The sequence below is a fragment of the Suillus subalutaceus genome, assembly GCF_016647625.1.
Source record: "Suillus subalutaceus strain FC151 chromosome Unknown DFJ58scaffold_126, whole genome shotgun sequence".
In the NCBI taxonomy this organism is placed as follows: Eukaryota; Fungi; Basidiomycota; class Agaricomycetes; order Boletales; family Suillaceae; genus Suillus; species Suillus subalutaceus.
Window position 1 is genome coordinate 50,252 of NW_024540375.1, and position 24,917 is coordinate 75,168.

Genomic DNA, 24,917 nt, shown 5'->3' on the forward strand with positions numbered 1-24,917 from the left:
ACGCTCCAGCATTCTCCTTGCTGGCACAAAAGATGTTCCTTCATTGACAAACTTAGGATTACGGGTTTTTATTCAAGCAAGCGGTGCCTTTTTTCCTGCTTGCTTGTACTGATTTTAATTCGCAAACTTCTAAGACGCACCCTGAAGAAAGTGAAAACTCGTTCTGGCACTACAGCAAGTTTATGGACACTTGCCAGTATCAAGGAACTTGTCTACAATCTCGGAACATCCGCGCTCAGTGTTGGTATCACATCCTGAAACTGTGGGCTTTTGAACGGCAAGTTTTTATTCTACAAAACACTGTAAAACATATATTCATCTTTCTCTATAGGTGGGAAACAGCGGGTATTGTGACAGTGCGCGAGATTATTGCATCACAGTTCACTGTACGGTCTCGCAAGAAGCAGAATCGTGGGTGTACCTAGCTAGAATCCAGTAGCACGAAATTTTTACGGAAAATTTCCTTTTTTGGTATGTTTCGGGGAGCAAGCATGTCCGAAGTGCGCCCCACAAGCCTCAAAAACGTTGCGCCCCAAGAGGAAAATTTAGAAAATTTGTGGACATGCGGTATAGGGAGCAGCCGGGGTCCTCAAAAGACCCATAATTTTCGCTTGTCAAAAAGAAGTTTGATGCTTATGTCGGAAATCTCCATGGGTCCCTTGGAAGCGTTCCATATTGGGACATCATTTAGGCACCTGACAACTACATTGGGTCCGTATTCCCAGGGGGTGTGACCTGTTTGAAGGTGCTTACAAGGGATCTTTCGTTAGTGTCGTCACTTACAAGGACCGTGGTGTATTTTTGGCACTTCCAAGTTGCTTCCAAGCCGGCACACAATTATTCTAAGTTCGTCGGAAGCAGCCGGTAAGGATTCAAATCCAGATTCAAGCAATGATTCAGAAAACATTGACTAACTCGATTGTCTTATCTTCGTTGTCTACCTTCATCTCAATCCACCTCCTCCCATTTGATTGTACTACACTCTTTGTCCCATAATCTCCCTGTAATACTCCTACATGGCGCCGAACAGAAATACAAATGGAGGACGCAAGTATGTATTACCCTCGTCATCCAATAATTAGGTTCCTTGCTAACACTGCAACAAGCTGTACTCATCGCGTGGGTTACGGTCTCATGAGCAAAGCTGCTTGAGGAGACGGGAGAAGGAGAAGGACAACAATGATTTTGCAGTGCTTGCAGCGCAGGCGGTAGAGTAGCAACTTAAAAGGAAAGGTATGTCGTGAATATATATCCTCATATTGACAAGTCATACTGATATCAAGCACTTAATATCACAATCAGAGGCACACCAAGAGAGAAAACACCTTCACAAGCCTAAGGAACAAGATACAGCGGCCGGTACTGGCCCAGATGTCCTGTTGGTCCCTTCAGCATCACTCCTATCTGAGGATTGCACAGAGAATGTGCACGACAACTTGAACGCAGGCGCAATGTCATTTTCGATGGGATCAGATAATGTTGTTGATGCAATGAGTGTCAGTGGAGACTCGCAACAACGTGCGTATTTTGACTGCTCATGATGTGTTCCTCATTCAATATTTTCACAATTCAGGTGCAGATTCTGATTCCAGTATGGCGTCATCTCATGGTCCCACACCACCTACTCTGTCCTCAATTGCAGCTGAAACTTCAGTTCCCTCCGGCCTTGATACATTCAAGACAGAGTACCATCCGAAATCTGGTCGCGCAACAACTATAGAGACTTTCTCTACCTTCGGGCGCAAGCAAGATCAATGGTTGCCCATCATCGACGAAGAACCCTGGCAGCCGTTCAGCTGTCATGCAGACTTCGAGTTTGCTGAACTCGCACACAATGCCGCCTTGAACAAGGACCACACAGACGAGCTGTTGCAGCTCATTTGGAGAATCGCTGAGGGCCACGCAAAACTCACGTTCAAGTCCCACCGTGATGTTTCTTCGGCCTGGGACAGGGCGGCCTCTCAGATGACACCTGTAAGAGGAGAACATCACGTTTCCCCTCTGTAGCTACCAAATTTTTACAGTTCGAGAAGCATACTATCACTGCCCGACACAAACGGGAGGACCTTACATTTGATGTATATACACGCCCATTGTGGGACTGGGCCTTGGACTTACTACAGGACCCATTACTGGCGCCGCACTTTGTTTGGGATGCACAGCGGTTGTACAAACATGACGGGGCGCATTACGAACACTTTTACCATGAGCCTTGGACTGCAGATCGCTGGTGGAATGTACAAGTATGACTTACTTTTTTGTACTCTCATTCATGTGGCTCTAAGTGGTGTTGTATTATAGTCGTTTTACCGAAAACGGCGTCCCTTTTGCCTTCATACTGTATGCAGACAAGACGCATCTGTCTTCTGCTGGGACCATTAAAGCTTATCCGGTCTTTGCTCAATGTGGGAACTTGCCCGTTCACATCAGAAATACTGATGGGCTGGGCGGCGGACTGGATGGTCGGCTGGCTACTGATAGTTCGTCTTTATTATCAATCTTAGTCTTGTTGTCAATGAATCGTGATTCTTTTGAATAGGTACCTGAAGACTCTAAGGAGGATGGTAAACTGTCTTATGTGAACCTCAAATGGGTTGTGTGGCATGACGGGTTTCTCAAGCTTCTTGAAACCATCATACTCTATGCCAAGACAGGATACGCACATCTGTGTTCTGACGGTATTGTTAGGTGGCTGTATGCATTCATTTTGCTTTTGTCGGCTGATTACGAAGAGCAGTACATTTGTTATTCTTTTGATGATAATATTCTGATCAGTCACTGTAACTACTAGATGTGTCATGGCGCTCATACGGGGGACAAACTGTCATTGCCCTTGTCCAATCTGCCTTGTCCCATCGGATAAACTCTACGACAACACATCTACTTATCCAATCCGATCGCCTGAAGATGCGCAATCTTGTGTAGAACTGTGGAAGAAGAATAAAGCAGCTGGAGAAGAAGCATTAAAAAAACGGGGCTTGCGGCCAGTTATGGTTGGTGCTCATTATGTCCTACAAACGATACTGATTTTGCTTTTAAGAATGTCTTCTGGCAGATCCCGAATTCTAACCCTCACGAAACGATCTCACAGGATCACCTCCACGTTTATCATATCGGGGAATGGGGGAAACATCTATTTGGCGAGCTTAAACGACATGCAGCGGCTTTGGGATGCAGCGCCAAGAAGAAGATTGACGATCAGTGAGTTGATTTATTACACTAATCTGCGCACTATTCAATTCTATTCAATTGGTTCCAGGTTCGCTGCCTTCACACGTTGGCGCAATTTGAATCATTTTGATCGCGTTACCAACATCACCTATAGCGATGGTAACAAACTTCGAGACATTTCCAAGATATGTCATTGGCACATTGATTTGACAACTAAAACAACTAAAACTTCACTCAAATTCAATTTGGATAGCAAATCTTATATACCACTCAGAACGTGCTCACACGCACAGACGACGAAGCTGGCTATGCACTTCTATGGTGCATAGTGAGTTATCTACATATCGACATGTACGTATCACTTGACGTGCATACAGACAGCACAATCCAAGCAGGAAAAGTGGAGGTTCTGGTGTTTCAGACGCACTTAGAGGTATATTTTCGTGTTGGATTCTTCACAATAATATACTGACAATAGTTTTAAATTGATTCAAACGTGATTCAATAGGACTACATCGCAATTATTGAGGAGACCGATCCCGATGCAACCAAGAACTGGAACTTTCCCAAGATGCACGCCTCAAAGCATATTTTCGACGATATCCTCACAAAAGGTGCTGCCCGCAACTTCAGCACTCGACCGAACGAAAAGCAGCATGGGCTGATCAAGCGCTGGTACCTACGGCAGACCAATTGTAAGGATATCACTAACCAGGTGTGTTGTTGCCAAGAAGTTTGCTTCTCATCAATAACTAATAAACATCGCATATTTGTATTATAGAACCTTGTACTCGACCATAAGAGCTTCGTTACCGAGTTTATTCGCAGCCGTATTGAATTTCTTGATGAGGAATGACATAAACTCACGCTCTCACGGGAAGAACTTGAAGACAATGACACTGACGACGAGCCATTTGAAGCTCACCTGCATATCGGTTTGCCCCTTAGGACTCTCACCAGCCTAGCGCAAGTGGAGGAAGACAACAGGTCAAATCATGCCTTTGACCATTTCAGGAAGAAGCTTGCAACATTTCTGAATCACTTCCTGCCCTCCCACAACATACCATTACCAGACGGAATACAGTGGCTGAAACTTTCAGCACATGACCAAGTAAGTCTCTCCTTCACTCTGAAGTGCTTGATCAGATCTCTGACACTTCAAAAGGTTCACGAACATCGCTATCTCAAAGTCCACTATGAGTCAGCTGCTACCTGGAAGTTGGCCACTGACTATCTGCGATGCAGTTCAAGTTTTCATGGTCACGATGACCTGCACCAAACTAGTCTGGTGCATGGCTGAATAACATTCTCAGAAGAAGCCTGGCCCAGGAAAAGGACTTGCTTCTTTCTCCTCATTCTTCTGCAAACCCGGTTTACAGGAATGAATATTTTCGAAGATTTATTCTTGGATTCAGTTTCATTTCGTTTGGCTTAAAAATGACTCAGCATGAACTTCTCACATGTCAGGTGACTGTGAAAATTATTTCCCACACAAGTTGTCCTGTGGGAACATGCAGGAAACCCTAAATACAAAGCACCGCACCAGTTTCAGCCCCTAACAGAAAATGTAATAAACAAACACAAACATAACACATGGACTGGTACCTTACATAATCAGTGTCCAGACCTTTTCTGCTTTGTCATGAGAAATCACATGACTAACAAGTCAAGATGACTCATCTATATACCAAGTGACTCAACCATCTGAAGTGACTCCCAAAGATTCAACTTGATTCAGTATGACTCACACTAGCTTATATGACTCAGTTTAACTGGGGATGACTTGACAGGAACCTTAACGTACTGGTAGCATAGCCCTTAAATTTTGTCTATATAAGAGCCCCTTCTCTCTCAATAAAAGTGTTTTTATCCCCTAGTTCTTGAGTGTGAAGTGTGACTGTAGCCAAACAACAGTGAGAGCTGTTGAAGATTGGTGAAGGTACTCTTCTGTGAGACACCATGAGTGTGAGCTCATCATCCTCCACAACCACCAAGCCTGGTACTGCTTCCATTTGTTTGTTTTTCCGAGTTCTTCGTTTATTTTCCTGCAACTTTTGTGTTGTCTCCTTAGTCCACCTAAGACTTTGCATAGCTTAGTGGGGGAGCTTTGAAGTTGATAATTGTGCGCTTGACCACACACATCTGAGTAGTGGTACTGAGCTAGGGTTTCATTGCCATACGGCTTTAGTCATTGAAAGGGGACTTGGTGCCAAACACCAAGGACGTCCGTTCCTGTTTTCTGTTTAATACTCGAAGCGAGTTCCTTGACAGCAGGTTCAATAGTACTGAAAGTTCTTTGAGCATTGACTAGTCCTGACCAGTGATCCTACCTGTTTGCATTGTGGGAGTGACCATTGTAGCTTCACACAAATCTTTGTAGTAAGATTGCCATTGGGCATCTTTTTGGTACAAGAAGGTATATTTGTTTCTTTTGTTGTTTCCTGTTGTCCAGGCATTGTTGGATTGATCACTCACATTACTGACCTCACTAGGCACCTTCTGCTGACAGTGGCTTAGGTATTGCTAATCAGCCACCCACTGAACGACCACGTTATCAGTCATTGGTATTTGTCTGAATCACTGACCGTGGAGATATTTGGTTTTATAGGTGTTTATCTATAGATCATCTATCTAAGAAGACAACGAGTGTCGTGACTGTGCTCTAATCCGCACACAGGACAAGGATGGCCACGACAAATATATCTTTGTCAAGCTATTATTTGTGTTCAAGCTTACTGTCTGCAACTGCACCTTAGATCTTGCCTTGGTTCTTCCCATGGATGCTTCACCACGTCGGTGCCTCCTAGATTGAGACCTGCGACTGACTCGACTACATGCACGGCCTGCAGCTTTGTCTGAATTCGTCACTCTTCATTCCATTATTCGTGGTGCTTTACTTGTCCCAGATTTTGGCAACCATGGGGATTATTTTCTCGTCGACTACGTGGATACTGATATGTTTCTTCGGGTCAAAAGGAACCTTTCTTAGCTTATCATACCAACTCCGAGTCATCCTTCTTCTTTTCAAACGCGTTCTTTCACTTCACTCATCACTTCCATCTGCAACAACACTTACTCCATTATAGTTACGCTCTCGTCAAAGGTTGTTCGCTTCGTGCTTACATCAGAGTCTAAGGTGTGTCCGCTTCATACTTGCACCAAAGACCATCCGCTCACGCTCGCATCCAAGGTCATCTGTGACGATACTTACTCCAGGTGCCGGACCCCTTCACACCCGCATCCAAGGTCATCTGTGACGATACTTACTCCATTGAAGGTGGGCCGCTTCACGCTCGCATCCAAGGTCATCTGTGACGATACTTACTCCAGGTGCCAGTCCCCTTCATGCTCGCATCCAAGGTCATCTGTGACGATACTTACTCCAGGTGCCAGTCCCCTTCATGCTCACATCCAAGGTCATCTACGACGATACTTACTCCATTGAAGGTGGTCCGCTTCATGCTCGTGTCAAAGTAGGCTCCTTTCACCATCTCTTCGCATCTGCCATCATGCTCACCTCCAACCAGGGATCTTGGAAGCATGAAGTCATCATCTGCTCATTAATTTGTGCTTACACGATGGCTATTATGTTTCTGATAAGGGTACATGTTATCCTACCACCTTATTACATCCACAGGGTCTGACGCTATCCGAATAGTGCCGATTTAAAGCACGCCCGACTGATTATGATGTTCCCAGGTTGCTCTTTACTATATCCTCTGACTCGAACCACCATGCCTCAGCACCATCATGCCCATGGCGAGGACTTCACTCGAGATCTTGCGAACATTGATAGCAGCTCCGACGCCACCGACTCGACAGATTCTGACGGTGACGAGTCCAACAATGATACAGATTTACTGCAAGTTCGGAATGCAATTGCAGCACCTCCTCTTAATGCATCTGCTGAAGATATTCGCAAGGCAAGTCTTTATATTATGGATGAATGATAGTAGCTAATCAATAATCTCTTATAGGTGCTTGAACTCGCGCAAAGACTACTTCTAGACATGCGAGGAAAGTATCGGGAGGCTCTGAAGAAGAATGCTCTTCTCGAGGCCACACTCTCAAAAGGCCGGAAGACGAAGCTTACTAATAAAGACCTTGCGCTTGCCGCTAAGGAAGATATCATCAAGAACTATGGGCGCAAGTTTTCTGTAATGCACTGCCTCTGGGTCGAGACCACCATTTTTCCCTTGCGCGCACCACCTCCTAATATTGATCTCACGAGCAAAGAGCGGTGGCTCTCTCCGATGTCAATTCAGGATGGCGTTAAAGCCGAACTCTTTCGTTTCATTCTGCCTGCGGACCATGGCATGATGGCCCACAAGAACTTCGGTTCCCATGTAAGTATGTCAATGTATGAATTGGTCTCACTCTTGCTGATTTTCATTTGAGTTTGTCAAAGGCATCAATAGTGTTCGCGCGGAAATGGTTTCAGATGTCAAGTCCTGCGCAGCTGCCATTTTCAATCTTGACGCAAAGTTCTTCATCTGAGGGTATGCACGGGATTCAGAGCCTGCATGCCGCGCCCTGCTCCTTAACCCTCAAGGTGCATACACGAAGTTTGCGCCCGTGCTCTTCCCTCGCCCATAACATTTATTCCGAGACGACTTTCTGAAAACGTCAAAGCTCGTTTTTGTAGGCTCTTTTCCTTTCTAACTTGCACATCCTGAATAACCTCAATAGATCCTGAAAGCATCGCTTTTTGGGCGATCCTCGCTAGCTGCCAATGCACCCCCAACACCCAAAACCAAGGCTAAGATATGGGAGTTGCGTTGTGTCACTCCAGGCCTCATTGCAGCGGCAGCAATTGTTGTAAGTCTATTCAATCTACACTGTGGAATACCTACTAAACTAGGTCACAGGCTATCTTTATTCTTTCTGGCGACAAAGAACTAGTCGAGATAGGCGATAAATCCCGAATCTCATACAAGGAGTATCACAACTATTATCGTCAATCTCTGATGACCGGTGGCGCCTGGGCAGATAGCATTTACACCTTCTTCAACAACTCTCTTTTCGCTACTTCTTCCTCTACGACTACTCTCCTTGGAGACCTGAGGGGTGAGAATACTTTGCGCAACACCTGGGAACAGGATTTTGAGCGCGCAATGGAAATGGGTGGTGATCTGCCAGAACCTGATGTTCCTCGAGCTGCATCACCACTCACTGAAGAAGATGCCCCACTATCAACTGCTAATAGTGTGGCCATTGACAAAACACCAATCATCGTCGGCACACCTCAATCTATATCTGCGGCTATGCAAGGTCTTGCTATGGCAGAGGACCGCAAGCTATTAATACCACCTATTGATAACACAGCTGCACTCAACGAAGGCTCACAGCCACCCATTCCTCTCGTTCAGAAGCCTAAGCCCAAGCCCAAGCCCAGGCGCAAGACTAAGGCTGGTGCTGGTGCTGAGGGCCCAGGTGCTGCTGCTGAGGATCTTGAAGTGCGAAGGTCTGGCCGATCGAAGAAGTAGCAGATTTTTGATTCATTGACTCAATCAGATTCAGATTACAGGTTTACATGTGATGTATCTATTAGTATATTCATGATTCACTATGATGTTTGCCTCAGCCATGCTCTATGGTAGAGACTTTGTTTTCGTCGTCGGGTGTTCTCGGTTAGCATTACATAATAATCATTGCCAGTAAATTGAGTTGAACTTGCACCCTCTTGCACTTGGTTACAACCTTCACAGACGACAATCATGTCGTTTTTCTGTCAACAACATCGGTAACAATGCAGCAACAGTTTAAGCTCGATGGTCCAGGTACGTTAAAATTTGTTTTGGTTACAGTTTTCATTGACTTTGATAATACTTTCTTAGGCAACGTCTGGTCAGATATCGAGAGCACAAGTCCTGAGCGAACTTGAATTTACCCTGACCCATTGAAAGGAACACGCCCTACAATCGAATGCTTGGGATGCCACTGCACAGAGGCACATCCAAATTCTGCAACAGGTACGCATCATCTGTGTCCATCATTGTCAAATCCCTGACCCAGCTGAGATCTCTGTCACAAGTCCCTCAACCTGCCGCGGCCGACTTCGCTTCTCTGACAACATAGTATCAATACCCAGCTCAACCTGCATACCCTCAACGAGCTATGTAGTCTGCATTCTTCCAGTATCACAACAATCTCCCTCTACTACTTATACATCTTCCCTGGACCCCTCGCCATCCATCCATCAACCTCTCTGAACTGGTCTTCTCTGCATTCCCACCTCCAGTATCACAACAATCTCCCTCTACTACTTATACATCTTACCCCTCGCCATCCATCAGTCAACCTCTGAACCAATCGACTCCAGCATTTTTATCGAGCGTGAAAACTACAAGTGTCCCGTCAACTGACGTCGCTGGATTGAGCATGCTGCACTGTGATCCGCCTCCACTCCATATTCCTCGAGCATGCAATTAAGAACGGCAAGGTGCGTTTTATTGTTAGCTGCTTCTCTCTTGTGTCTGACTGTTGTCTCCGACTGACTGGGATTATTATTTCTAGGAAATTATGATTGTAAAGGTGACTGGGATATAAGAAATGGGAGAGATTGGAAGGAAAATGGGATATTATTAGTAGTGCTATTATTTAAATTATAATTAATGGGTCCAAATTTGCTTTTTGGCCTTGGAAGGACATTTATCGCTTACAATGAGTTCCAATCAGGTTAAGTTCAAAATTTTGCCCTTGCATTGGAATGGTCTTGGGACCCACTTGAAAGACTTTCTGTATCGCTTCCAAGCAGCTTCCAAAATTTTCGGGTTGTCTTCCAAGCGAGTCGTAATGCCGCCGGCAAATTGAGGCCTTCCAATCCATTTTAAGGCATGCCAACTAAAAATATAATTTTCCAACACGATACCTATCTAGATATCGTCCGAGGAAAAATGCTCTTACGCACACCCTATGTTTTGTAGGGTAGTGTGGGGCTCTGTATCCTATCCTGTTTCCTCGTGCTGCGGGGGGCCTTGATAGTTTAATACCCACTAATCCCTCGAGGGTGGTGACCCAGTTTTTACATGGTGTGGGAGTGATTATGTCAGCCCAAGTGTTTTGAACTTGGGATATAGACGTTTTATTTCGTCTTGTTTTGCATGCTATTACCCGGTCTATTTGTAGTCGTTTGTTTATTTTACTCAGCCAGCGTGTTGTCACGGCGCGATCCAAGTGTATTGTTCCGCTTATTGTGCGTTCGCATCACAGTGTCCAGATAAGATGTGCTGACTCGGATATCAGGATTCTTAGTAGGCGTGATGCTCCTCTTTTTTCTGCTGTTTCCTTGTTCTGTGTGTTGGGGTCATTGTTTTTTGGGAGCTCTAGGGCGCCACATCCCAGGATTGTTCCGATTTTTGATGTGTGCCATGGGCCGTGTTTTGTTGGCCAAATGTCTTTTGCTAATTTCCATATCAGTTTTTGGATGGATGTCCACATTCAGCTAGAATATGTTCCATTGTTTCTGTTTCTCCTCTGCATGTTAAGCAGAGTGCTTTCTGTTTGTGCGTGGGTATGTTTGTCCAGAAGTCTCCAACCCAGTAAGCGTTTTGTAGCGATTTATATATGAAAATTTGGATGTTTTTACTTATGTCTTTTTCCTGCAGCTTTTCCATATGGTCTTATCTGTTTCCCATTTGTTCGATATTTTGTGGATGGCATGTCTTGTGACATCAAGTAGTTCTAGTGTTTTTCTCTTATATTCTGTGTGTGTTTGTTCCATTATGCCTTGGTATGCAATGGCTTGTGATACTGATTGTAGTTTTGCTCCCTGTAGGTTAAAGTTTTCTGGGATACTTGAGTTGACTTCATCGTCTTGGGGCTTTTTGGCCCCTATGTTGGCTAGGTTGTTGGCATGTTCGTTTCCTTCGTTCTCATTATGGCCCTTCACCCATTGGAAGCTTGTTGTCGCGGTGTATCTTCGTAAGTGGTAGGCTATTGCTTTTAGTGTTTCGCTGTTTGATATTCCTATCCAGCCTATATCTTCCCAACTTTGTAGGTTTTGCATTAGTCCGTCTATGGCGTATTTTGAGTCTGTAATTATGTTTAGTGGTGTGTATGGGTTGACTGTTTGTAGTGTGACTAGTATTGCGGTGAGTTATCCTATCTGGTTTGATTGTTCTTTGCCGGGTACTTAATTGCCTTATTTAGTGGGTGATTTTCTGCTATCCATATGCCGCTTCCGCATATTGCATTTGCTTTACCGTTGTGTTTGCATGATCCGTCCATGTATGCATTTATGGGTGTTTCACTTGTATTTTCTCTTATTGGAGGGAGTCCTAGTTGATAAGCAGGAGTGCAGGTGAGATTCAATCTATTTGCGAAGATTCTAAAGCACTCAGATAGATTGTTTTCAGTTATTGACGGGTTAAAGGTGATTTTGTCTTGTTCTCCTGCTCTTGCTCGGGCGTTCTTCTCTTTTCTTCTATGCGTTAGTGTTAAATTGTCTTTTGTTGGAGGCATTTTGGGTTGGAATTTGGGTGGGAGTTTTCGGAGTATTTCGTCTGCTGTGTTAGCGCATTTGTGGGGGTTTTTACATCCAGATGTTCTATCTCTTTTGCATTCATCACAGGCGCAGTTTTTCCTTGCATGGTGTCTTCCAGGTATGTTTAGCTGGTAAGTGAGTGTTGTTAGTTCTTCTATTGTGATTATCTTATGTGTGTTCTGAAGGCAGGAGTCTTTTGTTTTCCGGTACATTTTGGGAGGTGCTCCAATATGGTTCCAAGCTGGCATCTGTTGTTGTAGGGTCTTCGTTAATTTTAGTGGAGCGAAGTTGACATTGTGTTTTTTTGCAGTTTTGAGCATTGTGGTGATTTGTTTAGGCAATTTGTTCACCCTTTGTCCTTGTGTGGGTGGTTCCCAGGTCGTTAAGAAGGCTCTTGGGTCAGTCGTGTCTCGCATACTTTCCGGTCTTAGGGTGTTTATGATGTGGTCTGTTACTGTAGCCCATGATGGGCGTGTTGGTGATATGTCCATGTAGGTATGGAGCCATGTTATCTCTATGGCCTGGTGTCTAGTGTTTATATTTATAAGGCCGATGCCTCCATTGTCTTTTGGTTGGTATAATTGTTCAAGGCTTATTGGTGAGGACTTACGGTTATCCCAGATGAAGTTTCTAATTGTTTTTTAAGCGCTAGTTCAACGTGTTTCGGCATGCCTTGCGCTTTGGATAGAAATTGCGTCATTCCTCCTACAACCATTTGAATGATTAATCTTTCCCTTCTATCGTGGGGTGGCCTAGTTTCCATCTGGCTAGACATTTTTCTATCTTTGTGAGTGTTGGTTCCCATGTCGCTTCGTGGTCTAGCTTATTCCCTATCCAGGCTCCTAGTGTCCTGACTGGGTTTCCATCGCTTGCTATTTTGACTTGGTCATTCCATGGTTCGTCTGTTTCGTTTAATTTTCTATTTGTGACTACAGTGGCTCTGTGTGTCTGCAATCCTATGGGGAGGATTTCTGTCTTTTCTAGGTTGAATTTCGCGCCCGAAGCGGAGCACCATGTGTCTAGGATGCTCTTGAGGTTGGGGTATTTGTCTTTTTTGGATAGGTATATTGTTGTGTCGTCTGCGTATAGATTTACTAAAATTTTATCTTGTAGGCCAGGTATTTGGAATCCTTGTAGATTCGGTGAGTTTCTTAGGTGCATGCTAATGGTTCGATGGCTAGGTCAAAGAGGAGACATGAGAGGGGGTCTCCTTGTCTCATGCCTCATGTGACTTGGAATGGAGTGCTAAGGAAGCCGTTGATGGCGACCTTTGTGAACACTGATTCGTATAGGGATTTTACGGTGTTGATGAAGAGAGGGGGTAGCTTGAATTTTTTCAATGTCTCTAGCAGGTAATCATGTTTTATTTTATCAAAGGCTTTTTCTTGGTCTAATGTGATTATAGCTCTGTCTTCTTTGGTGATGTCTGCGTATGCGGTCATTATTTGGGCTAGTCTAATCAGGTCAAAGATTGATCTCTTGGGTATGAAACCACTTTGGTTCAGGTGTACCAATGTATGTATTTCTTTCCCGAGTTGCATAGCGAGGGCCTTTGTTAATATTTTATAGTCGGTATTCAGTAATGTTATTGGTCAGTAGTTCTCTATCAGGGTGCGTTCTTTCTTTTTGTAAAGTGGGCACATCCATCCTAACGTGAAGTCTGATTCTTGTGTTATACTGTTTAGCTGTATGTCGTTTATTACGCTCGTAAGGGTTTTGATTATGTTGAAGCTTGGTTTTTTTTCTTCACTATTTGTTTTGTGTCGTTCATGTAATTTTTTCCATGTTTCATAGGGTATTCCATCTATGCCTGCGGCACTTCCAGATTTGAAGAAGTTTAGGGCGTCTAGGATATGTTCTTCTTGCAGGAGGTGGTGTAGAGGACTCGACGGTGAGTTGAAATTTTGTGTTTCAGGTATATTGTTTAATGTTTCTGTTATGGTTGCTTGCCTCATAAATATATTGTTGGTTAGTTCGTCCTTTTCTTGTATTTTGTCGTGGTATTCTTTCACAATTTCGGCCATTTCTTCTGATTTTGTTGTCATTCTGTTTGTTTCGGGGTTTCACAGTCGGTGGATTATGTCCCTTGGTTTTTTTAAGCTGTTTATCTTTGACCAGTACTTACATATGGTTTCTCCTTTAGTGGCCCATTGGGCTTGGGCCTTAATGTTTGCGTTTTTCTGATATTTTGATTGTAGGTGCTCAATTTCTTTTTCGAGGAGGATATAGTTTGTTCTTACATTTTCTTCTCCACCAAGGTTATGTTCATTGGCCATTCTGTGTAGGTCTTTTGTTAGTTGTTTTATTCTTTTGTTTATTTTTGCTAGATGTATTTTGGCTGTGTCTTTCGCAATGGAGTTCATTTTGGATTTTAATTCCTTCCAGGTGGCTTGTATGTTGGTTTGTCCTTCGTGGGCATTTGCGTTTTCGATGGTGTTTTGTGCTTCCATGCCGATATCATTTATCCTTTTTAATAGGTCTTCGTCTGTTAGGATGCTGATTGGCCATGTCCAACGACCTTTCCCAATATGTGGGAGGCCTGGGGGGGCAAAATGGGTTAGTACTAGTTTATGGTCCATGGGTACTTTGCTTATTTCTGTGATCCAGTCTGTTATACTCTCTTCATGGTTGCTCGCTGTGTATATGTGATCTAGTCTCGACATCGATAAGTTACCGCTGGTGTAGGTGAACATACATTTATTTGGGTGGGTCATTTGCCATGTGTCCTGCAGGCACATTTCTGTTCTGAAATTTCTCAATGCTTCAATAGTGTTCTCGTTATCAAGTCATGCAGGAGCCCTATCTATCGGGTCTTTGGTGAGGTTGAAGTCTCCTAGTAGGAAGTCTAGGTTATTTAAATTTTATTCGTTCCATTTTGCTCTTACTTTTTCCCAGAAGGACGGGTGCTCGCTTGTGTCGTTCGGTGCATATATGTTCAGTATTGTTATTGTTTTTTTCGTTATGCCATCTTATGGTTAGAGCTGCGGCACGGCCTGGTATAAGTGTTGTCATTTTTGCTTCGTCGGCGGTGGTGAGTTCTTTGTTTATTACGAAGGCGACTCCAGGCTGAGCTACCTGGTCTAGCAGGGTCACTAGAGTTTAGTACAAGCAGTCTCCTTGAGAAGAGGTTTGCTATTTGGTTTTCATGTTCATTCATGAGGTGGGTTTCTTGAAGGCAAAGTATGCCTATTCTTTTTTCACGCATTATTTGGTTGACTGTTGTCCATTTAGATATTTGTCCTGATCCTAGGGTGCTCGAAGCATGCCTGTTGATGTTGAGGGTACCAATTAGTATGTTTGCTCTCGTTTTTTTCTTCTTAGGTATTGATGTATGGGGTTGGGCTAGAGCTTGTTGTTGCTCGTTTGTGTTTCGGTTGTTGTTTGGTTGTGCGTGAATCCCTGCGAGGGGTTGGCTCAGTGTTTGCTGAGCCTCTAGTCTTTGTTGTGGGGGTCCCACTTCTGAACTCCCGGGGAACATCATAGGAGGGTCTCCCAGTGGCGCAAGGTGGCCCTCCTCTGTTCTCTAGGAGGTGTGTGCTGAGGCCAGTGACATTACCGTATTGGGAGGGGAGAAGGTGGTGTTGGTTTGTGGTGATCGTGGTACTAGTCCTTTCATACAATCATGACAAAGGGTAGAACTGACATATCCTGGCCAATTAACAGTGAACTATGTCCAGGTATTGGGTGGGGGGGGGCCCAAAGCTCCATCCCCGCCCTTTACAGGGACTTCAGCCTCTCGGCACGGCTCGCTCTGGCCTCAATAGGCCTCTGTGTTTGGCTTATGCCGGGGGGGAGACATGACCGTGCTGCTTTCCTGTCCTGCATGCGGTCAGTATATGTGGGCAGACAGTCTTTGTAGTTCTACACATTATCTCGCTCTTGTGTAGATCCTGACGGTATGCTCAAGATTGTTAGTGTAAAGCTTCAGGTCAATACAATATTTTCGGGCATTCGTTGTTTCCGTGTTTTTATTTCGGTGTGTGGGATTCAGTCAAAAAAAGGGGGTGACATTCAGCAGTTGTTATTCGACATGAGTAGCAGACTGGTGGGATAGGTGAGTTGTATATTTACGTTGGTGGTGATATGGATGAGTATTGTATGTAGGGGTGGAACCACATGTCGTGGTTAGACTCTGCATGCATCTTTCCCTTTCCCCCGCACTTTTGGGGTGTACTTGGCTGATTTGTTCTTGTGTTTGGGACCATTCCAAAGGGGAAGGTCTGGGAACTTGCATAAGCCAGTTGGGTGGCCAATGGCATGGCAGAGGCTGCATGTAGTGAAGGGGATGGCAATGCCTTTGCCATCGAGGGGGGTGGGGTAGTGGATGGTCATCAAGGTAGCTCCAAGGTTCGTCCAGATTTTGGGTCTGTTGGATGGACATTTTGCATAGATGTTAAAGTGTGGGAGTGAGATGGCCTTCGGCCCTTTGTAGTCGATGAATTCGACTGAGATGGAGTCGCAGAGGTACATGGCTGCGTCATAGCATCTGTCAAGGGGGATTTCACTCTTTTCGAGGATTACAACTATGTTCCCCAGGACTTGTGGGGAGGTCCAGGTATCGTAGACAGCTTTCCTTACACAATTCTCATTAGTTGTGGTGAATCCATTAAGGCAAAAGAATGTAGTGGGTAGTTCACGGGATATGAAGGGGTGGGCTTCAATCGTGATCTCTTGGCTGGACCAGATGCATTGGTGGATGATCATGTTCATCACCTCCAGTTTGGATGTCAAAGACTAAAAATGTTTTGGGGAATTCCTTGGCGTTTATACCGTTGGCGGGGGAGGGGGGGCAACTCGCACGTTGATAGGGCCCAGGTTGTGGGTCTTCACGATCTCTGCAATTGAGTTGCGGATGCACTGGGTGATGACCGTGTTCATGTTCTCATGGTCTTTTCCGTCATAGTCGAAGACACGGACGAGAAACTTGGGGTCTCCGACCTGGATCCATGCATTAATGATTTCATGATCGATGTGGTCGAATGGAGAGGCGGCATGTGAGAGGTGGATTATAGGGAACCCGCCTTCGGGGGTGGGGGGTAAAGTAGGGCATGGTGTTTGGTGCGGAGGGGGCGTGGACACGAATAATGGATCTATTCGTTTCAGCGACTTCAAGTTGAGCACGGAGATCTTCTTCCTCAGAGGTCTCTGGCGCAGAGGGGGAGAACGGGAGTGGGGGAGGGGTAGGGTGTGATAACATTGTTCTCTGTCCTCCATGAGGGGGGGGGAGGGAGGGAAGGAAGGATGATATCGGGGAGTTCTTCCATTTCTTCTTTGTCCAGTGGGGGAGGGACGTAGGTAGACGATTCTGTGGTGTGGGTGGGTAGCTGCAGGCCGTCATTTTTGGCGTGGGTGTTGGGGTGTCTGGCGGGGACGGCGTGGTGTCAGTGTCTCCAACAGGGGGAGGGGGGGCCATAGAATCATCGTTGTCTACTTCAAGGAGGTCAGGGGGGAAATGGATTGGGCCACCTTGGGTTGCTCTAGATGGGGGTCGGATGCCCAGAGGGTTAGGGCGTGCAGCAGTTGCCAACGACTTAATGCTAGATATCTCTTTCATGTTACCTGGGGGGGCGGGGATTTAGTTTTGTGAGTGGGAGATATTTATACGGTTTGGCTTGGACTCGGGCTCAGAAGGAGACATGCAGTTTCAGGGAGGGAACTCGAGGTGAGCTGTGTTTTATTACCTATTAATGAGTGTCTTGAGTTGATGTCTGGAGTATTTAGGGGGCGAGGGTTAAGTTTAATGGGGGTGCGCTTAGGGATTTGATGTTTCTTAGTGTTCTTTTACTCAATTTAAGTGGACTTTGCGTGGTGGAGAGTTAGACGAGGGGTGTGTGTTGGCCTCGTGTTTTAGCTTTGGGGTGCAGGTTTTTCATTTCAGGGGGGGTTCGTTCTTTACTCAGGTTTGGGCTGTGTTTTCTTGGCATTCTAGGCGTAATAGAGACGGATGGTAGGTGGTTCGTGGTGAGTACCTTGTGTTGTGATTTCTGGGTTGGGGTTGGCAGGTGATATTTTGCAGTAGGCTGGTTTCTAAGCTGTACCTCATTTGTGGTAGGGTAGATTTGGTTTGTATATTGCATGTTTGCGATCATGTGAGGAGTGGTGGTGTGTGATGTGATATGGGCCAGTATTTCGCTGTGAGCATGGTTTGCTCGACCTTGCCAGCATTTTCATGCGTGGGAAAATCCGACCGTGGTGGTGGTTCGGGTTCAAGGGTCTCCCCAGTCTTGATTTTTATGCACACGGGCAATAGTAATTTAATGGAGGAAAGTGATGTTCTTCACTGGTTGGCGAGCTCAGAGTGATCAGAGGCTTCCAGAAAAGATAGTTGATAGCTTTAGTAGCGAGTTCAGAAGGGTCAAGTTACTATGCAATAGCCACATCAGCCTCTGAATCTCTCCAAGTGTGGATTCTATGATACGAAATATTTTTCCCTTTATCATAAGATTATGTAAGTCGAGGCGTTTGTTTGGCAAAAGCCTTAGATCCAAACAAACCAAAGTGATCTTTTGATCGGCCGCAATTGCCAGATCATAATATTGACTTGAAAAACTCCCTTCGCCGGCTTTTGTCGACGATCAGCTCCCTCCGCTTCTTCTACGTATAAGGTCTGCAGATCTATTTATAATGCATCCAGATCTTTTCTTACCCATCATATATAGTTTATCACTGACTCGGACATGACCAACTCGTTTATCATACGAGTTCCAGCAACCTCGGCCAACATTGGTCCTGGTTTCGATGTTGTCGGCTTGTCACTTTCACTCTATCTCACTCTCACTGTCACCATCGGGGAGACCTCTACCTTACCAGTGATCACATATTCGGGTGAAGGAGCCGACGAAGTCCCGCTAGACCCCTACCGCAACCTCATGACTCGTGTAGCACTCTACGTGCTACGTTGTAATGGCCATAGAACATTCCCTCCCGACCTTAGTATTCACTGCCACAACCAAATACCTTTTGGACGCGGACTTGGCTCGTCCGGTGCAGCGGTCATTGCAGGCGTTCTCCTCGGAGACAGTCTCGGAAAACTCAACCTTTCCCGAGAGCGAATGTTAGACTACGCGCTCATGGTCGAGCGCCACCCCGACAACGTGACAGCTGCGCTTGTTGGAGGATTTGTGGGATCATACCTTAGAGAGCTAGACCCACAAGCTACTGAAGCAGCACAAGTACCCCTCTCTGAAGTCTTGCCGGAATACCCGCCTGATGCTGGAGAAGACTGGGGTCTTTCCCCACCTGTTCCACCGTTGGGTATCGGCCACTACGTCCGATTTAAATGGAACAGCAGCATCAAAGCTGTTGCCATTATACCCCGATTTGAACTCAGTACTGCAAAAGCACGAGCTGTTCTACCAGAGAGTTACTCGAGGAAAGATCTGGTACGTGCTCTCGTATATGTATAAAGTATAATGTCTTGAATAAACACACCCATATCCTCGTAGGTTTTTAATATGCAACGATTAGCCGTCCTCACCACAGCTCTCGGTCAGACGCCACCAGACCCAGAATTAATTTTTGAGGCTATGAAAGATCGCGTGCATCAGCCGTATCGAAAAACTCTTGTGCGTAGTTTTTATTCTGTGTAGGTTCCACTTCTTGACTACCATTTCAGATACCTGGCCTGCCAGCGGTTCACTTCCTCAATTACGCCTGCTTCACATCCTGGGCTGCTAGGCATTTGCCTCTCTGGTGCAGGGCCGACCATCCTTGCGCTTGCAACTCACAATTTTGATAGTATCGCTGGAAAAATACAGGAAATATTCCAGCAGGAGCAGATCGAAGTAGATTGGAAGATACTGGAGGTAGCGGGAGGGAGCACTGTAGACTCTTAAGCTGTGTTTCGGCTCAGCTTCAATGGTATGTGACTTACTCTTCTACCGATTGGACACCAATCCGCACTGCGACGCGATGGCAGTCAGCGGATCAGAATGTTGTTTCCTCCAATGATTTTTGGCGGTATCGAATAGACATAGAAGAATGCTAATCAGACCCTTAGGAAAACGATCTTGTATGTGTGAATGGCCTTGCTGTGAAGGCGCGTGCTTTCAACACAGGGGATTTGATCGATGAAGTGGAATATTCAAATCGGGAACACCCCTACGTTCGCTTTCGTTGGCGTGGACATAAAGGGGCAGATGGCAAAAATCTGCAGGGTGGATTATGCATGAATCGTCCAGTGCTCGCTCCTCAGTATTTTGGCGTAGACTCATATTTTGATTGTATAGAATGTTGCACAAACTATTAGAACCTTGGTATGCATCGGCCGGATCGCTCGGGCTCATACTTAGTGGTCTCGCCTGTGACGCTCCAGTCCGAATTGTAATTCTCGCTAAACACCTCCCCTACCACTCGTATCGTCCTTTCGGACGTGCTATATCCCCCAGGCTGTCATGGATTGAATAATTCGATGCTTTCTCGCGATCAGCAAGACAGAAAACTCTCAAAGTATCACTATCTCCCTCAGTGCTTTTGATGTTTCCGCGGCTGCATCCGCAATGTCTCAGAAGTTCTCAAGTGTCACGACGTCATACACTGTCAAGGTTAGTTCGTTTGAACTAAAATCAATTCAGTAGAATGAACAGACCTGCGTCATCGACGACTCGGATAACAATAATATCCGCATACTCTGGCTGTTTATAATCCGATAAACGAATGTCTGTCATTTATCCACCTTTCAACATTCATTCATTCATTCATTCATTCAACATAGCAAGTATGTCCTCAACGCACTTCGCCACTTTTGCCTTCGCTCTCATCGTCTGCGGCAAGCTTCTGGAAAGCAATGCCCTCGCCATCATTAGGGACGACCATTCGACTGGATTTTATTTTAATGCTTATTACAAACCAACAATCGATGCTACGAACACAACTTTTGGATCACTCATTTCAGTTACTAGTGAATCGGACTTAGAGGTGAGTATACGCATTGCGAACTCGGTCACAAATGTGTATTTAATCTCCGTGTAGTACCTCGGGCAGGTCAACGTAGGAGGACATGGCAAGTAGTGCATCTTATTAGGGGCTACACTCACTGACCTTTCCGACCTAGATTTCAACCTAGTACTCGATACCGGGTCCAGCGATCTGGTGAGCAGTGCTCTGTTTTGTAGTTCATATTCGAACTTATTGTATCGATGCAAGTGGGTCACTGGTCAACAAATCAAGATTAACAGCAAGACATCTGACAATATCAACCTCACATATGGAATTGGTTCCGCCTCAGGAAACATCGCTTATACCACTGTTCAACTCGGGACTTATCAAGTGCAAAATCAAGGTGACCCTTATCAAACTTTCCTTTGACTTCTCCTTATTATCTTTAGCGTTTTTAAATGTCGACAAACCGTACAAGCAAGCGACTGATGGAATTCTCGGCCTTGGCTTTATATCACTATCCATGATCGAGAAAAAAATCAAGAACAAAGCCGCCCGTCCTATAATGGCAAACCTTTTTGAACAAAATCCGTCAACACCGAATTTTATGGCTTTGGCGCTCGAGCGCACGATTGATAGTGAAAATACGTCTGGAGGCGCTATCACGATTGGAGAATACGATCCACGATTCAAGGATGTCTCCGGGACACCTAAATACCCCCTTGCGCCTTCGACGTCATCGCGCTGGACTATCGCGCTATCGGGCATGCAGGTCAATGGCCACAACGTGGCACTCAAGTCGACAGTCAAGGGAGCGAAGAAGGGGACTGCTATTTCTCTCATCGACCAGCGGAACCAGTTTGGCGTACATTCCCTCCGACGCTGTGGATGCGATATACGGTGCCATAAGCGGATCGGTTCACATTCAAACTAATGGGCAAAATTTCTGGATTGTACCGTGTTTAGACCAGGCAAATTTGTCTTTCTCATTCGGGTTCGTGATTCCAGTGTTTTCAATCTTGAATATCTATTGACCAGAGCCTTAGCAACGATTATTTGCCCATTAACCCGCTTGAATTGACGAGGCTTGCAACTTTTACTGACGGCAATGCTCAATACACTGTTTGCACCTCCGCATTCCGTCCGCAACTGTCGAATACAGGCTCGGATATGGATTTTTTGCTTGGTGATATATTCATGCGCAACGTCTACTCTGTGTAAGTTCTTTCTATTGACATATATCGACTCTGGCACTGACCTTGACGAATGTAGCTTCAACTTTGGTAATATCACATCCAATAACGACGACGACAGGGGTGCCTCAATCCAATTCCTCTCAAGGTCAAACAAGGATCAGGTTTACCAAGATTTCCAACAACAACGCACTCAGAACTTGAAGAACCTTCCGCCGTTGTACGATTTGTCTAAAATTCGTTCAGACGGAACTTCTTCGGATGGTGGACGCATCAATTCTTAGTTGGCGTATACTTGCTAACGAGTAAAAGTAAAAATATTATGTAGAATTGCAGGGTTGCAATATAATGGCAGCAAACATATTTTACACGCGCTCAAGTTGTGTGCGCAAAACGCCCAGTCAACAAAAAAAAATTAAATTATGTTGCGTCGGGCTACATCCCATCCCACATGTTGGCGCACCCGAGGTCACCGTGACAAGTAGCATCTTTTAAATTACAATCGGTTTATGTCTCAACGTATCGCCAGTCCATACCGGTTCACCACTTTTATCCTCAACCATATCCACGAAGGGGAATCTTGCGCTGGGCTGGATGTCGCGTAGCTTCTAGATGCTGGTGTCATGCTGGATGGGTACTCCGATTTGGAGGTTCGTGGCGAGATTCCAGAGACGTGCTGTGTTATCATAATACGCACTTGTAAGGAGGCGGTCGACCGGTCAAATGTTTGGATATAACTTGATGGCGGTAACCAAGTGTTCATGATCGCTCACTGAAGGTGGCTAGTCGAGCGATATGATAACTTTGAAATTTGAAGCCTATTTCCATCTGATCCAGATTTTTACACAACCTTCAGCGGGCCTCCACCCGTTGCAATGTTCATTTTTTTAGGTGGGTATATCACCACCCACACCCTGGAAAAGTCCAATCTCAGTATACGTTTCGAACGATTAATTAGATCGAAGTCAAGGAAGTTGGGCGCCCGTCAATGATATCCCGTGATCATTCTTCCACGATTTAAGTGAGTGTGTACACCAAGTGCTCGAGTCCGAGTCTACCGGCGTTGTGCGGATCTTTTCATGGTGGTGGTGACAATCATTCCACAGGATGCCATATTTCCTCCGCCTTGAATCTTGTTTCCACTGTCAATTTTTGTACTTGATGTCCTTACCCATTCAGCATATTTGCAGGCGATACAGCATACCGTCGCCGCGCTGTATTCCAAATACTGCCCTGACGTTGACCCTTCCTTGCCACCTCCGGAACTCCGGTGCCAGTGCCTCCTGCGCTCGTGGCCAGGATATCATACGGTTTACAAGGAGGTCATGGATTGGTGTCATGGTCCCACATCACGACAGTCATACAGGTTACCGTTTCCCCTATTCTAAAGCTCTGTTATGGTCCACGTGTACTCTAAAACTATCATCGATGAGCGATGTAACTGATGAAAGAGGATAGAGAGAGAGAATGAGACCACAGTGGAAGGCGTCATGATTGCGCGACCGCTGCATCCGGCATGGTAGTAGCGAGTGGTGGCGTGGATCTCGAGACACTAGGCCTGCGCTTGGCCTTGCGAACTGGAGATGGTTTGGGAAGGACGGAAAAGCGAAGAAAGGCGGCTGAGGAGCACGGTTGGAGCGAGGGCACACAGCCTGAAACGGTGATAGATACCGAGCAACTGAGGGAAAAGAGGTCAGAGCAGGAACTGATGAAAGAGCCATGAGAGATTCACTCACATAGGGAATGGACAGGAGGCCTGAGTCAAGACCAGCTTCTTCTAGGATGGCATACATGTCCCACACGTACACATTTCCGTCCTTGCAAGCGGTGACTAGCACCTTTCCATCACCAGAAAGGGCTACGCACTTGACGTAATTTTCGTGTCGGAGGGGTAGGCCGATTTGGAGGTTGGTGTCAAGATTCCACAGACGCGCTGTACAATCATCTGATCCACTTGCAAGGATGCGGTCATTTGGAGACAAGGAGATGCCACAAAAAATTGCATTACAACCCCCAAGATAATCGATAGTCTTCCAAGTGGCAGTGTCCCATATCAATATCCGGGAGTTTGAGAAGATCGAGGAGGCTGAGGCAACGATAAGCTTCTTTCCATTTGACACCCATACCAAGCCCCGGATCAAAACCGTGTCGTGGAAGTCTACGGTGTCTGCGGCGTCCGACTCTTTGAAGTTGAAAAGTAGATTGCCTGTCTTGGAATTCCATATTCTCACTTCATCCTCGCGCTCTCCCTCGCGCTCTCCACCCGTCGCAATTTTCGTATTGTCGGGAGAGTAGCTCATCTCAAACACCCGCGAGTGTCCGGTCCTGATTGGTTCCAGAAGAGTTTTACCGTTCTTAGCATCCCACACTCTTAGCATCCCGTCCTGGAAGGATGCGCTCGCGACTCGCTCACCATCTCCACTCCAGCACACTGAACACACACCCTGAGTATGCCCCGTCCATTTGGCAATAACCTTCCCCGTCTCCACATCCCACAGCCTGACAATTCCATCGACGCTTCCACTGGCGATAGTCTTACCGTTTGGAGACAATGCTATGCTGAACATTTCCCCCAGGGTACTCTCATCTTGCCAGTCGCCTCCTATTTGTACACCGCTCTCTAGGTCCCATAGTCGAAGTGAGCCATCTTCCGAACATGTGACGATGCGTCGTCTGCCAGGAAGGTGTACAACACCTCGTACCTGATGGGTATGGCCTTGCAGCGTTAGGCGGGGCCTGACCGCTGCTGTTTTTCGCGGGAGTCTATCTTGCGGGTTTCTAGACCTCGGGGCCCTAGAAACCATGGCAGAATGAGGATATGTAGTCGTTCCTTTTTACTTGGTCCCAACTACAGGTCGACCGGTCAGCTTTGCCTTGCGGAAGCGCCTAGAGTATCACTCACGAGAAACAATCGCAGTGAACACCAACTCGATGCTTTAATCACCACAGAGGGGCACAAACTGAAACAGTGGGTGTATGGCTTAGAGTCAAGGAAGTTGGGCGCCCGTCCATGCTGTATCCGTCACGATCACTTCACAATCTTGAAGCTTGAAGGGCGGTGTCGTGGTCGCACACTATGACAGCAAGCTGTCACGGTGTCATATTATTAAAATAGTGAAATTCCACCGAGAGAAACAGATAAGAAATTCACAGATTGGTCTGAAAAAGTCCGCCTCACTGGTTCCAGAGGT

The 24,917-nt window shown here is 45.8% G+C and overlaps 6 protein-coding genes across 6 annotated transcripts; 4 read left to right on the forward strand and 2 right to left on the reverse strand.

Annotated features, from left to right (window-relative positions):
- Positions 1-1,451: 1,451 nt before the first annotated feature.
- Positions 1,452-6,160, forward strand: DFJ58DRAFT_718174 (uncharacterized protein; the record flags this gene model as incomplete). Its single annotated transcript, XM_041384442.1, has 15 exons — positions 1,452-1,518; positions 1,643-1,974; positions 2,025-2,230; positions 2,302-2,462; positions 2,550-2,736; positions 2,792-2,993; positions 3,041-3,201; positions 3,260-3,360; positions 3,465-3,604; positions 3,680-3,886; positions 3,953-4,001; positions 4,053-4,282; positions 4,307-4,430; positions 5,811-5,963; positions 5,985-6,160. 15 exons carry the CDS (start codon positions 1,452-1,454, stop codon positions 6,158-6,160), a joined length of 2,496 nt encoding a protein of 831 aa, XP_041239444.1.
- A 745-nt stretch (positions 6,161-6,905) lies between these two features.
- Positions 6,906-8,657, forward strand: DFJ58DRAFT_732476 (uncharacterized protein; the record flags this gene model as incomplete). The annotated part of the gene is made up of 5 exons (XM_041386177.1): positions 6,906-7,098; positions 7,180-7,517; positions 7,580-7,723; positions 7,861-7,989; positions 8,040-8,657. The coding sequence occupies 5 exons, from the start codon at positions 6,906-6,908 to the stop codon at positions 8,655-8,657; spliced, it is 1,422 nt and encodes a 473-aa protein (XP_041239445.1).
- Positions 8,658-11,280: 2,623 nt separating this feature from the next.
- DFJ58DRAFT_856750 (uncharacterized protein) lies at positions 11,281-11,976 on the reverse strand (the record flags this gene model as incomplete). The annotated part of the gene is made up of 1 exon (XM_041393933.1): positions 11,281-11,976. A coding segment is annotated over one exon (696 nt), but the record flags the coding sequence as incomplete, so codon positions are not given.
- Positions 11,977-15,781: 3,805 nt separating this feature from the next.
- On the reverse strand, positions 15,782-17,210 carry DFJ58DRAFT_732477 (uncharacterized protein; the record flags this gene model as incomplete). Its single annotated transcript, XM_041386178.1, has 3 exons — positions 15,782-16,369; positions 16,427-16,746; positions 16,778-17,210. The coding sequence occupies 3 exons, from the start codon at positions 17,208-17,210 to the stop codon at positions 15,782-15,784; spliced, it is 1,341 nt and encodes a 446-aa protein (XP_041239447.1).
- Positions 17,211-18,151: 941 nt separating this feature from the next.
- DFJ58DRAFT_808570 (homoserine kinase) lies at positions 18,152-19,927 on the forward strand. Its single transcript, XM_041391302.1, has 4 exons — positions 18,152-18,261; positions 18,316-19,038; positions 19,102-19,221; positions 19,288-19,927. The coding sequence occupies exons 2-4, from the start codon at positions 18,334-18,336 to the stop codon at positions 19,489-19,491; spliced, it is 1,029 nt and encodes a 342-aa protein (XP_041239448.1). The 5' UTR covers positions 18,152-18,261; positions 18,316-18,333; the 3' UTR covers positions 19,492-19,927.
- A 447-nt stretch (positions 19,928-20,374) lies between these two features.
- On the forward strand, positions 20,375-22,021 carry DFJ58DRAFT_748459 (aspartic peptidase domain-containing protein; the record flags this gene model as incomplete). The annotated part of the gene is made up of 8 exons (XM_041387590.1): positions 20,375-20,576; positions 20,627-20,644; positions 20,709-20,746; positions 20,801-20,936; positions 20,983-21,450; positions 21,500-21,527; positions 21,580-21,750; positions 21,806-22,021. 8 exons carry the CDS (start codon positions 20,375-20,377, stop codon positions 22,008-22,010), a joined length of 1,266 nt encoding a protein of 421 aa, XP_041239449.1. The 3' UTR covers positions 22,011-22,021.
- Between the last annotated feature and the right edge of the window lie 2,896 nt (positions 22,022-24,917).